At 41.2% G+C, this 18,064-nt stretch overlaps 1 protein-coding gene across 2 annotated transcripts; it reads right to left on the reverse strand.

Annotated features, from left to right (window-relative positions):
• Nucleotides 1–2,535: 2,535 nt before the first annotated feature.
• KLF6 (KLF transcription factor 6) lies at nt 2,536–11,323 on the reverse strand. Of its 2 annotated transcripts, none has more exons than XM_061996747.1 (4): nt 10,797–11,323; nt 7,537–7,924; nt 5,544–5,667; nt 2,536–5,111 (listed from the first exon to the last, which is right to left on the reverse strand). In XM_061996747.1, exons 1-4 carry the CDS (start codon nt 10,896–10,898, stop codon nt 5,060–5,062), a joined length of 666 nt encoding a protein of 221 aa, XP_061852731.1. In that variant the 5' UTR covers nt 10,899–11,323; the 3' UTR covers nt 2,536–5,059. The 2 variants fall into 2 exon arrangements, with proteins under 2 accessions (XP_061852731.1, XP_061852730.1); XM_061996746.1 differs by having other exon boundaries at nt 7,351–7,924; nt 10,797–11,320.
• Between the last annotated feature and the right edge of the window lie 6,741 nt (nt 11,324–18,064).

Below are 18,064 nucleotides of genomic sequence, written 5' to 3' on the forward strand. Positions count from 1 at the left end.
CTTTCAGTGCAATTAAAGAAAATAAAGAGCAAGTACTCAAGTAGTTGGGAAGAATGGAAGAGATAAAAGACAGACACAAAGACAGAAGTACCATGAATGACTCCTAAAGAGGCAAGAATAAAATACACCTCGTCTTCCGTATGCTCTAACAGGCACAGTTCTCGATTCAGTTTGAGACAAATCATAATATAGCTTAGAGTGCAGAGAGACAGTAACTTCTAAAGACTATGAACATCCAATTTAAGAAAATAGCAATCACTTGTCTATTGTAAACAGCAAAGTCATGCTGTATTTACAATACACAGTCAGTTGACTAATTTGGTAACCTCTGATACACCCTAATTTGCACTGACTCTTGTATACCAGGATTTTTCACATCCAAGAGGGACCCCTTCTCCCCACAAACACCCAAACAGGATCTGGTTTAGGATTTTAACTGTTTCATCTTTACCAGTACATGCAAATACACATTCCTAAGTGCAAAAACATGCTGTACTTGCTATTTGCAGCAAGAAATTAACACATTGGCTCACGAGCCCTGTGCTCATTTTATCTTGTTAACCTCAGTTGAAGTTCCTGGAACTAGTTGAGGCTACTAATCCAGGTCTGTACCTGACCTTTTTACCCTCAAATTCATATCCCTTTCCATTCTCTCTGCATTTCAAAATCTGGAATTAAGCAAGCCTGCAGTAGATGTGCATGTTGAAATGCACTAACCTTGAAATAGCTATTGCTTTCTGGTTTGTAGTTTCCTTGTTGGCCAATAGCTCTGTCACTAGTCCTTTTTTCTTATTTTTTCTTTTTTGTTTTCCTTCTAAACACTTTTTTTTTTTTTTTTAGTACAATCTCTGTGAGAAAAACAAAGGAGTGAGATCTCCATAATAACATTAATAATCTACTTGTCAGGTCTTTTTTTTTTTTTAAGAGATCCAGTAAGACACAGCCCTAGATGACCCACACTGAACAAACAGGCAAAAATTTGCCAATCCTTGCTCTGTATTACACACCCATTGAACATTTTGGGTGGAGAATCTCCAAGGTCAAGTGCAGTTCTTAAAAAAAAATTTCATTTCTACGTTATATACAGATGAGGAGGCAAAATGTCGTAATCCCCAAACCTTGGTAGCCATTTCTATTTCTATTGCAAGTGTAGCAAGTTTCCCAGAAGACATCTGTGTTTCATTGTGGGAGATATTGTAACACTGGTGAAATTTAACATAGCCTTGTTGTTGCAGATCACCAATTTAAGTTGTCACTTCTACCTTGCCTATGCAGAGGCATATTATCTACTTGCTAGCCCACTGCAGGGGTAACTGAGGTACGTGAAATGAGTCTCTCCTCCACTCTACTTCTACCTTCATCTCTGTTTATTGACTCAGTTCTTTTCTGCATCATTTTTAGACCCTTTCTCATTTAAAATCATGAAATATTCAATTACTGTAAACTGAATTCACATGTTCAAAGTCCATCTCTCAGCATATAACTCTTCCCTAATCTGCCAACAGTTTTACTCAGCGCTTAAGGGATTTTTAACACCAGCATGAGTGAAGCAGAAGCCACAAGGCAACATTAAACAAGCTCTGCATGTGTCCCAAGTGACTGTATATGCCAGGCATGCTTTGAAGAGCCATTGCTCTGAAAACATGCAGTTCAGAGAGCTTTGCATTTGGCTGGCTGAAGGTCACCACTAGCATGTGGGTCAGGTCAGCCCTACAGCAGAATCAGATCTACGCCTCTCAGTCAGGCAGATCCCACGTGGTTCACTTCCCCTCATTCCTTCCCACAGCTGTGCCTTCAAGGTTTCATGCTTGCTTCCCCATTGCCCAGGCAGTTCAAAGGCTCACATTATGCTGTAAGAGTTAAGGACAGGTGCCTCCAGTCCTGCTGTTACCTTTATGTTTTTTTTTCCCTTCCCTTTAAATGCCCACTGAATCTCCTTTCCCACATGCAGAATTTGTCCTACATGGCTTCACCTCTCCAAAACAAACGATTTGGAATAAAGGTGCAGTCTTGCAGTAACAATCACATTAACTATTTATTCCACTGAGACAAAAGATGAGTCAACAACAGCTCTTTCAGATACAGAAGGACTTTTAGTTTCTACTGCCAAAATTATTCTCTCATCAGGGCTTGTCTTGTTCAAAGCAACATGACCCAAAGGTGTTTGCACCTGCCACCAGTTGACTCAAGGCAGAACACTGACACAGCATTTGACAATTTGGTGTGTGGGACAACAAGGAGGAGAAAGACGAAACCAGACACGTGATGCTGATAAGAATTTCTTTTTATGTTATTCCAATAAAAAATACATTCATACAGAAATATAACAATCTTGCAAAAAACAATTTCAAATAAAATCTTGTAAAACAAAATTTTTACAAAAATCTTACAAAGAGATTCTTTAGATAACAGGGTGCTTCAAAAACAAAAAAAGAAATTTCACTAATAGAAACTTTTTCTTCTTAAATTTCAAGCAAAAATGTTTTTTTTATTATTTTTCAGCTTGATTGAGGCTCAGTTATCACCTGAACAAAATGTACTTGCTTCTTAAGAAAATTACAGGCATTTGACATATGGCACACAGCCCCACCCCATCCACACAAGTCTGATGGTATTTCACAATTGAGACAAGCCAGTGCAAGTTTAATTTTCTTTGTTTGGGGTTTTTTTGTTTGTTTTTGCTTTTGTTTATTTTTTTGTTTATAAGACTTATGGCTAAGCCAAGGACAATGCAAAAAAGGAGTTAAAAACAGAACGAAACCCAACCCTAAGTAGAAATCTATTTTGGGGGAAATTTTGTATGTTTTGGGGAAGAAAAAAAAAGTGCATTTTCAGGCAATTTAAACCAAAAATGAAATGAGAATGATTTAAGCCTGTGTGTTCCTCAGAACCAGATCACTTGCATATACTTTTTTCTTAAACCACTTATCTACATACATTTCCAGGAAGATATACCAAAATATTAGCATAGTAAGCAAGACAAATAATAAATAGAAAAAGAAACAGGTCACGTGTTTCATTGCACCGACTGTAGTGAGCCAGTTTAAAAAAAAAAATCCAAAAAAATACTGCTTTTGGACAGATTATTTCTACTCTAGGAAAAAACAGTCTTTATTTTAGATGAACTATGTAAAATTAGAGCTCAACCACCACAACGACTAGCTCACTCACAGGTCCTCCAGCAAGCTGGAGTGCCAAAACTGGAGTGTACTTCATCTGCACACAGCTAATATTCTTTTAGCATGCCAATATTCGGTTCATATCATTCTTAAATGGCCACAGATATGCTATTCCAGACAACCTAACAACTACAAAACACAGTCAGCAGTCTGAGAAGGACTGAATGCCAACAAAGCCTTTAGCATACCATGAAGCTAAAGGTAAAGCCTCGAAAATTGCTAGATTTTAATGAACTTTATCTTTCATTTCTTTGTCTCCTTGATGATCGCATTGTGAGGGGGAGAGGGAATATTTTGATGGGCTGTGGCATTTTCTAGCTATGTGTTCTAATTTCTTTCCTTTTAAAAAAAATATTTATATATTATCTATATATATACACACATACACAGACTGTACACACAAATATACATACACAATTATTTTTCTGCCCACTTTTAAAAAAAAGTAATATAGTTTCTTTCTGTATGACCAACAGATAGCTAGATATATAGATGTGAAACTTGTGCCTTTTTAAGCAAATACATCTTTTAATACTTCTGTATCTTTAATATGTATGAAAACTTGACATATTAAGTACAGTTGGGGTGTGTATATACACAGTTGTTGTGCAAGGTCAATATAAAAAAAGTCTCAAGGTGGCAGAACTGGTCAGGTATTCAATTGGCATATGCATTATACTGTAACACAGTCAAATTGTCTAAGTTAAACAAATACTGTACTGACATGAACGACTTTTCTCTATATTTGTCTTTGTTAAGGAGGACCCTGGAAGTAACCTTTTTTTTCCCCTCATATTATACATTTGATACAGTACAATGCCAGGTGAAAAGAGAGCCTTAATAAAGCATGCATCACCCATACCCCTGTATAAGACCCCCTACAAGAGAAGGTCACTTGCATAAGGCACCATTATTAAGGTCAACAGTGCATTAACAGCTAGAAAACCAGAAGTTAGTCCTCAAGGCATAAATAAGAGAAAAATTAGCTGCATGAGAAAAATCAGTTTCTAACCGATAGTGGTTTTATCCACCCAACAGAAAAAATTATTCATGTTCCATACATTATGTAACATTAGACCAATTGTATTTTAGCTGCTCTTAACTGGAATCAAAACTGCAGTCCTGATTAAAGAATGGAAAAGCATATAGTTCCCCAGAACCATGCAATAACCTTTGTATTATAATGAAAAGTTATAGTTGTGTTACATTTGTAAATACACAGCTTATACAATGGATTACAAATGAGCTCTGTAGCAAGTAAAACAAGCTACTTGACACATTGCACGTTTAATAGCTGCACCAGACACCTAAAGCTCCTCTCACACAGGAATGGGGAGGTCCCCCATCTCCATTCTGGCATCCTGACTCTTTTTATTCCCCCCTTTCCCCTATCTTTTTTCCCTCTATAAAGGTGCAGACACCCCTCCCCCCACCCCTTGGAAATGATTGGTGGTCGTCCCATCTTACAAGATATTCCTCACATACAAGACATTCAGACTATTTTTTTTCTCTTACAGTTATAAAACAACCACAAGAAAAAAAATGTGCCTCAGCATACAGTCATCAAGAGATCCTCATTGCATACAGTCACCCAATCATTAACATTCTCAGTGCACATGCTCACGGCAAAGGCTTAGGAGCCACTCAGAAGGTTAGATACCAGTGTATGAGTCCAGGAAAACCCAAACATCATGCACCGAGGTTGCTATGCCGTTTCTTACATGACTTATTAGCCCTCAAAAGACCTTCAAGGAAATGAGGTCCTGGAGGCAACTGGGTAGGGTGCAAAATGGCATGCTTTGGCTGGAACACGCATCCCTCTGCTCAAGGCTCTTCAACCTTGACGCCTCTTAGCCCGCAGGATTCACCTCTTGACCCATTCAGAGGTGTCTTTTCATGTGAAGGGCCAGGTGGTCAGACCTGGAAAAACACCTGCAAGGCAAGAGTCAGGTTGCACATTAGCCCATGGTCGCTGGCATGCACAACGCAATACATGACGTTGAGGCACCCCCCCCTTGCTCTCCTAATGCAAAACATGGCTGGTGGAAGAGGGATTTGGCATTCCCTGGATAACATGGTAGCACTCAGGGTGTTTGTGGGCATCTGTGAACTGCGCAGATGGGTGGTAACACTAGGGACTTCTCAACACTCATCTTCATTTGGGCTGCAAACCACAACCCAATGATTAGTAAAACATAAAGAGGTTTGTTTTTTTTTTTCCGTCTAAATACACAATAACCCCTTTAAAATACCAGACACATTTGAGCTCCCAAATGATTCTGCCACAAGTGAAAAGCAACCTAGATTCTCTTTCCAACAAGCATTAAAAATAACTATTTTAAAAGGTGCATTGCAGTCACATACCTGTCACAGTGACTACATTTAAAAGGCTTGGCACCAGTGTGCTTTCTGAAGTGTCTGGTTAATTCATCACTTCTTGCAAAACGCCACTCACATCCTTCCCATGAACATCTGTAAGGCTTTTCCCCTACAAAGAAAGCAGATTACATGTTAGTCATGACTTCATTCAAAGAAACATAGGTGCTATCCCATTAATTTTCTATGCAAAACTCCTCCACCCCCCAAAGACAGCCTATTTTATTTATGTGAACACTTCAGAACATGTAGGCAAAGAAGGCTTGCGAAATGCATCCACATGATTCCTACTGAACTATTTTGCTGCAACAGCACATCACTCTGATTTTTAAAAAAGCAAATAAACAGACTCACAGGAAACAAAGAAATCCAACTTTCTCTGATTCCTATTCATTCACAATGGCAGTCTTACTCTCAAATAGGTATCATTCACCTCAAAGGTGATTAAAGACAGCACAGCTAGGCTCCAAAATGCAATTAGGCTACTGTATTGCATCAAAGTCCTCTGTCACTCATCTGCATAACATGCAACGTTCTTTCTGCTGAGCCACATATTCTTGGAAAAGCCTGCTCACCACTTTGAACATTGCTATTTCAGCATTCAAGAAATACCACTTCCATTCACAGGAATGTTCTCAGCCAGACAGCACCAAGACAACAGTTCTGCAATACTTCTGAGGCTAGTGGCTATTTATGTCTGTTCAACCACCACAGTTTCAGTGGAAGTTGATCTTTCTTCTTGAAAAGATCTTGTTTTATTTGACTTTTGCATGACAACGGGAAGATCCAAGCTTGCTCAGACTTCCCATAAAAGTCACAAAATGCTGAGTTCATGAGTCAAAATAGGATCTTTTCCTAGAATTCTCTTTCCATATCTTGGAGGGGAAAAAGTAAACACCTGTGTAGGTTTTTGGATTGGTACACCAAGAACATCAGGCCAATTCCTCACTCTGATAACTAAATAGAGCTGTATCCTGGCTCGATATCTAACTGTTGTCATAAAGAGATGTCAAATAATAATGCAAAAACAAGCAAATCAGCACACTACTTCCAATACAAAATATTTATTAAATATATAAAATATGTCTATCTTCTTCACATTTTTTTCCCCAATAACACACAGGATTGTAATTGTTTGGTTCAGGTTCCATAACAATAAAATCCTGCTGTTCAGTATTTTGGGATGAATTTATCCAGTAAATCATACATCTGTAAGTCCAATTAGGCAGATATGTCAGAAGGACTACAACACACTGCAGTTTTCCAAGATTTTTGCTCATAGTTTAGGACATACAACCGTTAAATGATTTACACCTCTATCTATACTTTTATATAATGGGATGTCTGATTGAATAGACCCAACGTAGCCATGAAAACAAGTTCTTACAGTTTAGCAATCTGGTGAATTTTTGGATAGGACATCTTTTTTTTCTTTTTTGCAAGAAAGTCTCAGCTCATTTGTACTTTAGAAACAAAAAAAAAAGATCTAGCATCTATTTTGGCTAGACCTTTGCTCCTGTAGGCTGCACATCTCTGCAGCTTCACGACTACTGCCTATGCAGACGTGTGGCTTCTATTTGCTACTTTGGTGGACTAAATTACCACCATCTTGGCTTCAGCTCACTTAGAAAAAGAATGAGGAAGTTATGTCGTCCATGCTGGTAGGCCTCTACTATTACATCATTTCTCCAAACCCGGGCTTCTACCCAATAATTGTGTAACGCTGTGACACCACCACTGTCAGGGGTATCCCCTACAGTACTTGCCAAATCTTAATAAGCATATGGTTACTAACCTGTATGAGTGCGCTGATGTGCTTTCAGATGTGAACTTTTGGTGTAAACTTTCCTGCAACCGTTAAAATGACACCTGTGAACACGCCTTCTGCCATCTGGTGAGGTGTCACCATTGGTGGGTGTACCTTTTTCTGCAGTCTTTCCAGCGGTACCAGTACGAATTTTTCCCGGTGAATGTAACTCACCCGGCGTACAATTCCATAGCTGGGAAGAAGGCTCCTTGCTCAGCTCAGGAGATGATGGGGGAGTAGAAGTGACAGATGAACTCAAGTTTCCTGAACTGGCTAAAACATCGCTTATAGGGTCAGAGGTAAACTTTGTTGTGGGTGAGAGCTCCTCAGAGCTGTCTGAAGATTCACTGCTCACATCAGAATTCAAACTGTTGGTCTCTAAGTTCTGACTAGTAAGATTGTCCTCTTTTGGGACACACGTGTTCTTCAGTTCAGATTCCTCCTTTTTCTCACGTGCCAGAATAATTTTGGTCCAGAGATCCTCTTGGCTATCAAATTTTATTTCAGATGCAGAAACGTAGCAGGGCTCACTTTGAAGATAGCGTTCCAGCTCCAAACATGTCTAGGTGAAAGAGAAGGAAGAAAAAAGAGAAAAGTTACAAGCTTGTTTAAAAATAAACCTAATTGTATTTTACACTTCAAAAAACATGCAGGAATGTAGTATGTTCGATTTGAGGTTTCTAGGTTCAAAACAAATTAAAGGCTCTTCCAGCCATAACTAGGTGACTGTTACGATGAAAAGAAATCAGTTTTTGAGACCTGGGCAGGAGTTCAAACACACAGCTGAAGGTGCAAGTCACCTTTGGTTTCCAAAATAGCATTCCAATGAGTCAGTCAAATTACCATCACTCTCATCATAAAATCTTTGTTTTTAGTAGGTTGACATTGAAAATGACCATAGAGAACCACAACAAATAATTACACTTTGCTCTCACACCTCCTCTAATTTCAAGTTGTTTTGTGTATCTCTCACACAAACAGGAGGCCGAAAGGACTCTACTGAACACAATGTGTTCTGACACGCAGTTAAAACCCAAACGCTGTGTCAGAATACAAAGCCACATTTCAGCATGTCTTCTGGGGACATCAATGGAGCAGCAGACATCCTCCCATTTCCTGTGCATGAGAACGCAGCACACTCGACTTTCAAAGAATGTAATTTCCAAACGCGCTGGCATGCACACCACATAACTTCAACTGCTCCCATGCGCATTCGGAGGAACACAGGGAACTTAAACAACAGAGCAGAGGGAAGAAAAAAAAAGTTCCAGAATAGAAATGTCCTATTCTATAAGATGCAAAACGGGAAATTACTCTGAGGTCCTGCTGGGAGTCCCACAATGAACAAGAACTTTATCTACTGGCCAAGAGTGCAACTGTATGAGTCATCTCTCTCTCTCTTTCACACAATGCCAAAGGAGACTTCCTTTTAAAACCCTGACCATCTGCCAAGAAAGTACTCTGTTCAAATATACATGCAACAGTACATGGACTACCCCCCCTCCAACTGCATTCCTCTCCATGAAACGAAACAAAACAATAAACAAAACCACCCTAAATGGGTGAAACTGTGATTTTCAATTTCAATTCACCCTGCTGACTTTCTAGCCATTTTCAGAGAACAACAATAACAATAAAAGAACCTCCACAAATGAACTGTTATGGCAACAAGCTGATGTTTTGGGATTATTATTTCCACTATAGGAAACGATCCACATGGAAGCTTTACACAGAAAATGGGCACACCAAGTTTCCATACAAAACTCTACTTATTTTAGCAGGATCATCTCTTCCAAGCTGGTGGCAAAACCTGATCCCAAATGCCACACATTCCCCTCACAGCCCATTCCCATCTGTCCAGGAGTCGAGCCGTCATGGGAACAGCCTCCTTTTTCCCCCAGCACCGCTCAATTAAACTGGGTCACATGTCCTGGCCAGGCTAGGAGGGGTGCAAAAATGGGGGAAAAAGCCCCAAACCCGAGCACCACCAAATCTACCACTGTACGCAGTTGTCTATAATTAGGTAACTGGGTTGCAATGCACGTTAAAAACAAAAAAGGTTTCAACAAGGACAGCACAATAGTGTATTGATTTTCCATGAAAACACGTTAAAAAAGCATTTAAGATCTTGTTAAACTTTCATATTTCCGGCTAATTTAAATTCCCCATTAGGTAGATTAGTAATGAGGACCAGAGTGAAGCTTTCTCGGAGTTTAAATGCTTCTGAAGGCTACTGGGAACGAAGGCTGGCCCTTCGCCAAAAGCCCAAATGCCTGAAGGAAACTACTTAGCTCCATTTCAATCACGTACTACGAAGCTGCTTCTTTGAAAGGGGAAGCAGGGGTAGAAAAGAATTAAAAAAAAAAAAAAAAAAGAAAAAGAAAAAAAGGCATTGCATACAATTAGTAGGCATGTGAAGGTTGTAACACTTTATATTTCAGCCTTCTCGGAAAGGCTCCTTCGTCCTTCCGAAAAGCCAGTAAGTATGTGGTCTGCTCCCCAGGCCGAGCAGCTCCGGCCGGGAACGGAGCCGGCGGACCCGGCCCCCCGAGCCCAACGGGTCAGGCAAAAACGTCAGTGGCGACGGCAGCTCCTGCCATCCCGCTGCGTGGAGCAGAGCAAGGAGAAAAATGAGGGGAAAAAATTAAAAAGCAACAAAATATGTCCATTAAAGGGCAAGAGCCTCCTTCCCGACCGAGGCAATTAGCACAAGGGAATCGCTGTCATATGACTGACAACTCACGGACTCTGCAAAGCTCCCTGCGCTGGGAAACAGCTACAATTATATCCATGTATACATAGATACACAGAAAAATATGAGTACATATCCGTACGTACGCTCCTGTTTCTTTTTTATCCCCCGCCTCATCATCTCCAGGAAAAATAAAAATAAAGAAAAAGAATTTTTAAAAAGCACAACAAGGGGCGAGAAGCAGCCCTTGGCCAAGGCAGGGAGTTCAGATGACAAGACCCAGCTGTGGAGTTTGGACCTGGTACAAGCGCAAAAGTTTTGCCAGGACTCGGTGTGGAGCAGGCGGGAGCGGAGCGCCGGGCTCGGAGCGGAACGGAGCGGGCCGGCGCGCTGACAGCCCCTGGCAGGCACGGCCGGGTGGCAGTAAGGAGGTTCGGAGATGGACGGAGATGCGCAGCTCCGTAAATTCACCTCAGGGCTCTTCCTCCCACAAAAAGCTGTCTGACTTAAAACCATAACACCTGCTTCAAAACATCTCTACACATTTGTGCTTAATTCTCCCCAAACTCATTGCTGACACTCGGGCTTTTTTTTTTTCCCCTTGCCTTTTTTTTTTTCTTTTTTCGTTTTTTTTGTGGGTTTTTTTTTTTTTTTTAAATCCGCTCATCCTTTAATACGGCTTAAAAAAAAAAAAAAAAAGAACCCCAACGAGAACAACAACAACATTGAGATCCTTGTTTACCTGTTGCCAATACTCCTCCAGGGACGGCAAGGCTGAGAAGTAACCCGTGTCGTGCACAATCTGGAGTTCCTGGAAGATGCTGCACATTGGGAGAACATCCATGTCTCAAGTTGCAACAACAAAGTCAGTGCTGGTTACCAAAAATACAGATGCCTCCTTTATGTGCAGGGGTTGAGGGGTGTGTGCGGGGGGGTGTCAAACCTCTGCTCTCAGTTTCCAAGCCCCCCCCCCTTCCTCCAGAGAAGAAAAAAAAAACACGACCAAAAAAAAAAAAAAACACCCAAGAAAAAAAAAATGTATGTTTCTAGATATATATTAATTCCTTGAAGAGCTTAGGGAGGAAAAAAGACCCGAAGTTTCATGCAAAGTTTAATTGCACAGCAAGGCAGGACGTCTCCCGAGGCGGCCGCGGCGGCTCTCCCCTCCCGCGGCCGGCGGAGGACACTTGCGCAGGAGCGGACCCAATATTTGCAAACACAGCGCTGACTGCGAATGTAACCCCCTGCAAAACTTCCCTATTCAAAGCTCTGCCCGGCCGCGCCGCCGCCCCCGCCCCCCGCGCCCGCGCCCTCCCCCGCCCCGCGTGATCCCATTACGCTGCCTGCCGCCGCGGCCCAATCTCCGCCACGCACCCCGCGCCCCGCGTGCCAATGATGTCAGAGCCGCCCAATCGCCGCGCGGCAGGCATCGCGGCTCCTCCTGGCGTGACCGAGCCTGGCCGTGACGGCTCCCGCCATTGGCCCGATTCGAAATTCGCCCCCTCCTGATTGGCGAGCTCAGCGGCAGGCTATTTTTAGCAAGGTATATAAAGCGGGGAAGCGGCTGCTTTTTCGGAAGGGGAGGTGTGTGTTCGCGAAGCGGCCGCGCGCGAGAGAGCTGCGCGGGGGAGGGGAGCGAGCGGCCGCGCGCTGCTCTGTGCTACCGGCTCCGGGCGCGGAGGGCGCTGCGGAGCCGCCCGCGCCGAGAGGGGGCCAGGCGGAGGGGAGCACAGGACAGACCCACCGGCCCGGAGCCGGGCGAGCCCTCACCGGCTGCGGAAACCGGCCCTTCTGCCGTGGGCCTTCTGCGCAGGGCTGTCCGACGCGGGCAGCCGTGGGGTGCTGGCACGCCTGCGCCGGCCCCGTGCCACTGCCTGCCGACGGGTCTTGTCTCTCCGGGAAGGGGTGGGTATAGCCATGTGTCACCCATGGCACCTTCCCAGAAAGGTGAAATGCTTCAGAGACAAAATCTGTTTTCTCCACAGGCCTCCTGGGTTGCGCTTTCTTAGCGAGCAGGTGGGCTAGGAAGTTACTTTGTCAGCAAGGGTCCCCCTAAGCTTTCATTGGTACTTTAGTGAGTGAGCTGTATCTCAAAGCAGAGCAGGATTGTCATCGTGGGGCTCTGTGTGGAGATGGTCCTTAGGCTCGACTGTCCTGGCGATGTCTACCATGGCAGGCACGTTTCTGGCCTGCGCCATTGGCAGTGCTTCTCCAGGAAGAGCTCACCCATTGGTACCTACTTCCACCAAAGCACAGGCACTGGTGTGTTGGTATCTTTTTTTAAAAGGCTAGGCCTGTAAGACACACAGATGTCTTAACGTGACTTAAGAAAACGCGGTTGTTAGCTTTCCAAAGGAGTGTCCAGCACATGGAACAAACACTCCTAATGTGTTTCTTTTAATAAAAGTTAATTTTCCGCTGATGTTTCCATCATAATCTCTACTCTGTTATTTCCATTTCCCTGCTTTTCTCTGTATCCGTTCCCAGTTACCTACAGATGGTAACTAAAGAATTTAATGTTTGTTTCTCTGCCTACTGTCTTCTGTGAGCTAGTGATCACAGGTGTTAAAATGTCAGTCTAACTTTCCATCCCCTAGCCTCTCATAAACTATTAATATGGTGATTCTGTAAACAAACAACTGGTGTTCGTGGTTGGGTTTTCCTGTGTCTATGAAAAAATAAATACTTTTTCTAAAAGCTGAAGGTCAATTAGAGCATCATTTTATGTTTAGAAAAAAACAAGCCAATGCTGAAGTCTAGAGAACTAAGATCCCTTGATTTAGCCAGTAGTTCTTTATTTACCTTCATGTGGCCAAACACATAAATATATATCCAAAATTTCTCTGCAGACAAAAGATAGTGCAGATGGATTTGTGTCTGCTTGCGGCCAAAACTAGGTCCTCTGAAGAAAGGTGCAGGGAAAAAGTAAAAAACCCCCTTAAGTAGATTAATTTAACATCTTGCTTGAACTTACTTTTAGGTCTGCAGAGTTAAATATTTTGTGGCCTGAAATGTGGTGTGGGCTCCAGTCAAATATAACCTGGTAACATAACTCTGGAAATCGTTAGTGTTTGTGTAACTGACCCTCTCCCTCTCTGGAGAAGATTTTATTTCCAAATATAGTGACAGTAAATGCAACTATCCACACTTTCTATTTTACACTCCCCCCTTTTTTAGCTGTGTTTCATGTAAGAGAGATCTGGGCTTGTCACAGGCTGGATGAGATTTACTGTGCCCATGTGGAGTTTGAAGCATAAGGATCTTTTTCTGTACAGTTATCTTCAGATGGGCAGTGTCTCCCAGTGAAGGACAACTGGGGATAGCAGATGTGGATTGAGGCAGATGCAATATTTAAAAGAAGAGTCGTTTAATAAAATGCGTTTTTAGTTAACAAGGTTTTCTGAGCTTCTATCAGTCTGTGATTGGTTGAGCAGAATGGGGATTAATGCTGTAGGAAAAAATAAACCAAATGAAAGAGGACCATGGCACAGATGTGGCTATGGTGCAGTAGAAGCTGTTATATCCTGATTAAATGCTAGCTGTGATTAGGCTGTTATCAGTTGGTATTTAAAAGAAAATTGACATAAGTATCACTGGATGTGTTAGTTCCAGGTTGCAACTGTATTAACAAATTCTAATCTTAAATAACAAAAAAACATCATTAGAGTGAAACGCCAATCCCAGAGAAGGAAGACTAGATGAGGCTGTAGAGTGAAGTAAATGGACCTTGTTTTTTTACCTGGTATATATTTAATCAGGAATTAAAATGAAATGGTGAGTCAATAAACACACCGTGGTTTAGGAGACTGTTCCACTGAATACAAGCTGAAGGGAAAGTGCTGGCACTAACAGCAGCCAGGTGGAATGAAGGCATGGCGTATGAGTTGCAGGGAATTTATTGTAGTCTGTGGAGGATAATAAACATTAGGTCAAATTTTAATAGGCCCCAAAATGAAGGAAGATGAAAGAATGAACTGGTGGAGATACTTGAAGATATCATTTAGTCCCTAATGACTTCTTCAAGCTATACATAGAAGTAAAATTTAAAATATCCATTTTACACCACTGGGATTTTTTGAATCATACACCAGGGTGGAACTTACCTTGAAAACCTTAAATGAAAACTTGTTCTAACTTTAAAAAAAACAATCTAAAATCAGTCAGTCCCTTAGGACTACACCGCTTTATTTAGCTGTGCCAACCAGAGACAGAACCCACCTGATTTAAAGCAGAGGCTTCTTCATTTCTGGCAGTGGTGAAGGGTGCTGAAGCATGTGTACTGAACAAGCAGTGCTAATGGATAGGGAAGGACTACAGTTATTGAGTTCCTTAGGTAAATTTCTTGTGACTGCTCTATGGCTAATTTGGTATGTATGCCCCTGGTTATTTAGAAGTAGTCACAGATTTACTTCTCATCCTGTAAATGTTTGGTGTGTTTGTAACTCCGTATGATCTAGGTAATTTATAGAAGTACCAAAAATTAGTAAAAATTATGTAGGATTACTCAAAATGCTGGTGATCTGCCTGCAGAGTTGCACAACGGCTTTTAAGTAGGGCTGTCTGCAATTTAGGATAATCAGCCAATTTACCTCTTTAAAGGCTGCTGATTTACAAATATGTGCAGAGAAAAAAGCCCTGTGTGCTTTAATTTTTTTTTGGTTCATTAATTTTAATAAGGTTCTGTCTGAAAAGCTATATTACCACATTAAATGCCCCACCACTTCTCCGTAGTAACCGCTTTTGACAGGGATGGTGGACTGTTCCTGGAAAATCTGCGCTTCGCCATAGTGGGCGACAGACAGTGTTTTCCAGGTGGGCTGAGCTCCATGTGAGGCAGGGGGAGCACCTGTTCTGTTCTTGGAATATTCATGCATTTTTAGAGGAAACGTTAACTTGCTCTGGACTGTGTTCAGTGCTGAGGGTAAGAAAAGGAGAAAACCTCCTGAAAATGTTTCACATATGGCCAGATGCAGGGAAGTTAGATGAAATAGACAGGAATCAATAGCTTGTGGTTTGATTAGGATAAATGGACTTTATTTGGGGGAAAAAAGAGAGAGAGAGAGTGTCAAGTGCATAAAAGCATTGTAGGATAGCAGAGAACTCTACTTGAAACGATCTGCTTCCGAGGTGGTAAGTTGCTAAATTGAAAACTAGCATGCAATGTGATTCTACCACAGATAAAGTAAATGCTCTTTGAGAGTGTATAAATAGAACTGTTATGAGTAGGCAAGCAAGTGGCGTGATTCCTGATCTGTCACTCTGGCAGAATTAGAGAATTACATTTCAGGCCATAAGCAAGCCTGAGACACAGTGGAAGGTAAAAGAATTTAAAAAAAGAAATAACGACAAAAATACAGTCAGGAAGAATTTAAATAACTATGACCTGAACTTGTTCAGCAGACGCAGAGAACAGTTCAGGGAGGTGATGTGTTGCCCTCCAAATACTGGTAAACAATTAACCAGAATGGAAAGAAAAAATTGTTGTCATTAGCTAATGTGAATAGAACGTGAACCAATGACCCACAATTGAGTCAGAGGGATATTGTGGGTTTTATTTTTGGTTGGATTTTTTTTTTTCCCCACCTTTTAGACCAAACCTAGAGCTATGTAACTTCTACAGTTTCCCTGTTAATGGATCCTTGAGTTCATGCTTTTAAGCTTCTGTTTTCACTTTCGTACTCCTAAACGTGCCTAAATGGTTGATGAGAAGGTAACACTCCTGGAATATGTCTGTGATCCCCATCAGCACCCAGAAACAGCGTTAGAACAAAAAATATCCAGAAACAATCCTTTTTTTCAAGCAAACAAACTGTAGAATGTCTTCCTTAAGTCTGTGTACCCTCATCTTGAAGTCAATGCCATTTCCTGTTTTCATAACTGGCACTGGAAAGGTGATTCTGTCTCAGTGCTGTAGTTAGGAGTGATCGTCAACTAATTCCTGGCCTATTTGTGATCACTTTATTATACTTTCCTCCTCATGTGCTGATGTCTTTCTGCTTTAAATAGGTCTTTTTACTCCCTGATTTATGAACAAAACATATATTCACTTTCAACTTTTTCTTGGCTGACGGTATTAGCAAAAAATTAGACCTTATTTCCACAAGAGACTCAGCTGAATAGCACACAAGTGCTATTATTAGCAGTTATAAGTCCTAATTAAATAGATTTTTCATAGTTTCTAATATAACAAATATCACTTATGCGTTTTTAAAGTATTTAAAAGCAGTCATCCTATACAGGGTAAATAACAATTGCACTTCAAAAAATTTTCCTTTTTTATGGTATCTGAACTTGAGGATGACTAATTTTTAAGCAGTACATAAAATCTTTCGTGATTTAGAGGACTTGAATTTCTATTCTTAAAAAAACCCAAAACCACCAAACCACCAAACCACCACCTGTTCCCCCCCTAGAATAAGGAAGCCTTACAAACCTTTCTTTCTAAATATGAGTAATTAAAGAAAAGCACGTATTTCTTTGAAAAGCATCTTTATGAAAGGTGGGATTTAGGGTAAATGTCCTCCTAAGATTTAGCAAATACAAGCAACTGGGACTTGTCTGATGTCAAGTTACATGAATACTTTTTGGAAGTTTACTTACTGCTTCCCCAGGTGTAGGAGAAGAAATTGCTGTGATTAATGATTAAACAAAACAACCTTGAGCTAAGAAAAAAACCCTCAAAACCTGTATCACTGGGCACTTTATTATTTTCATATGGCCATTTCTTCTTTTTGGCCATCTCCCATTAGTGACCATTATTTAACAGTCCATTAAGCTGGGAAACTTAATGCAGACCAGTTTTGGAAACTGTGAGAAAGGGAATCCAACATGAACCAATCATTTTGTGGAGTAAGACTAGAGGACTAATTGTTAGAAACAGCTAGACTGTCCTACTAGCTGCTTAGTAAAAGTGTATAGGCTGTAACCACAAACTTTCATAGAAGAGTTTGAAGAATTCTTTCTAAGCAGTGATGCTACTTAGCCATAGGGCTGGCTTGCTTGGTGTGGTTGTGAAACTGCCTTTTCTGGGAATTAGTCACATCAAGACCAGACAAAGAGTTGTGTGGAAGACTCAGCCAAGAACAGCAGGTCTTTGCTTGGAATGAACTACATGGCCTGAGATATCTTTTCTAACTTGTAACATCTCTGATGTAACTTTATGCAAAATACATTATGTGAGCTATAAGTTTTTTAAAAGGTTTCTCTTATATGCCACAGTACCCCTTTCTGCACAGGAGAAGAAAAAACCCACTAACTGTTGCTTCAACAATAGAGCGCTTTCCTATGAACAGGGCATCAAATAAACCTTTTGGCCCTTGCAGCCTGTGACCTTTGTTTGGTGCCATGGCACAAGAGAGCAATGTAATTGTATCTCTCATTATGAGAAGTGACAGCCAGTAATTATTTGTCCCTCTCTCCATTAACATAAGCTGCAAATTTATATATAGTGACTGATTTATATATGACCAGAGAGCAAAATGAACTGTGGCCTTCTTTGGTACACAAGGAAATAAACATAGTCATTTAAGAGTCAGCATTGTTACCACATAGTGAACCTTTACTCATTGTTCCCACCTATTGTTAGTTGAAATATCCCATTTCCTGTTTTCAGTAACTGTTGCCAATGGGCAGGATTCAGATCTCATTCACATCAGTGTAACTCAGGAGCTTTGGAAGATCATCAGGGAAAGGAAATGAAAAGCCAATGACTGTGATGAAGTAATCTTGAGTTTCCACTCACTGAAGTGCTCTGGGTTTAGTCCTAGTCAGTGTCAGAATGTAGCATGGTGCATGGGAAATCAGGAAAATAACTGTTTTCTATGTAAGCCCCAGGACAGACCCCATCAGTATACTCACATTATTGTCATTGTTGCTATCAAGCACTAGAATGAAAACAATAATAAAATAAGGGTATTTACTCTGGAAGGTTCTAAGATGAATGGATGCGTATATACACACATAATAACTAGTTGGCGCTTTGATTCAAGGAAGCTTCTTGGATCATCACTG

The sequence above is a fragment of the Colius striatus genome, chromosome 5 (assembly GCF_028858725.1).
Source record: "Colius striatus isolate bColStr4 chromosome 5, bColStr4.1.hap1, whole genome shotgun sequence".
Taxonomy (NCBI): Eukaryota; Metazoa; Chordata; class Aves; order Coliiformes; family Coliidae; genus Colius; species Colius striatus.

Excerpts from the sequence above, each read along its gene's own strand:
- KLF6 (XM_061996746.1), bottom strand. The coding sequence starts at position 10,898 with ATGGATGTTCTCCCAATGTGCAGCATCTTCCAGGAACTCCAGATTGTG. Across the intron at positions 5,668-7,350 it reads ACATCAGCGCACTCATACAG|GGGAAAAGCCTTACAGATGT; the intron begins GTTAGTAACCAT and ends CTTTCTTTGTAG. Across the intron at positions 5,112-5,543 it reads AAATGTAGTCACTGTGACAG|GTGTTTTTCCAGGTCTGACC; the intron begins GTATGTGACTGC and ends CTTGCCTTGCAG.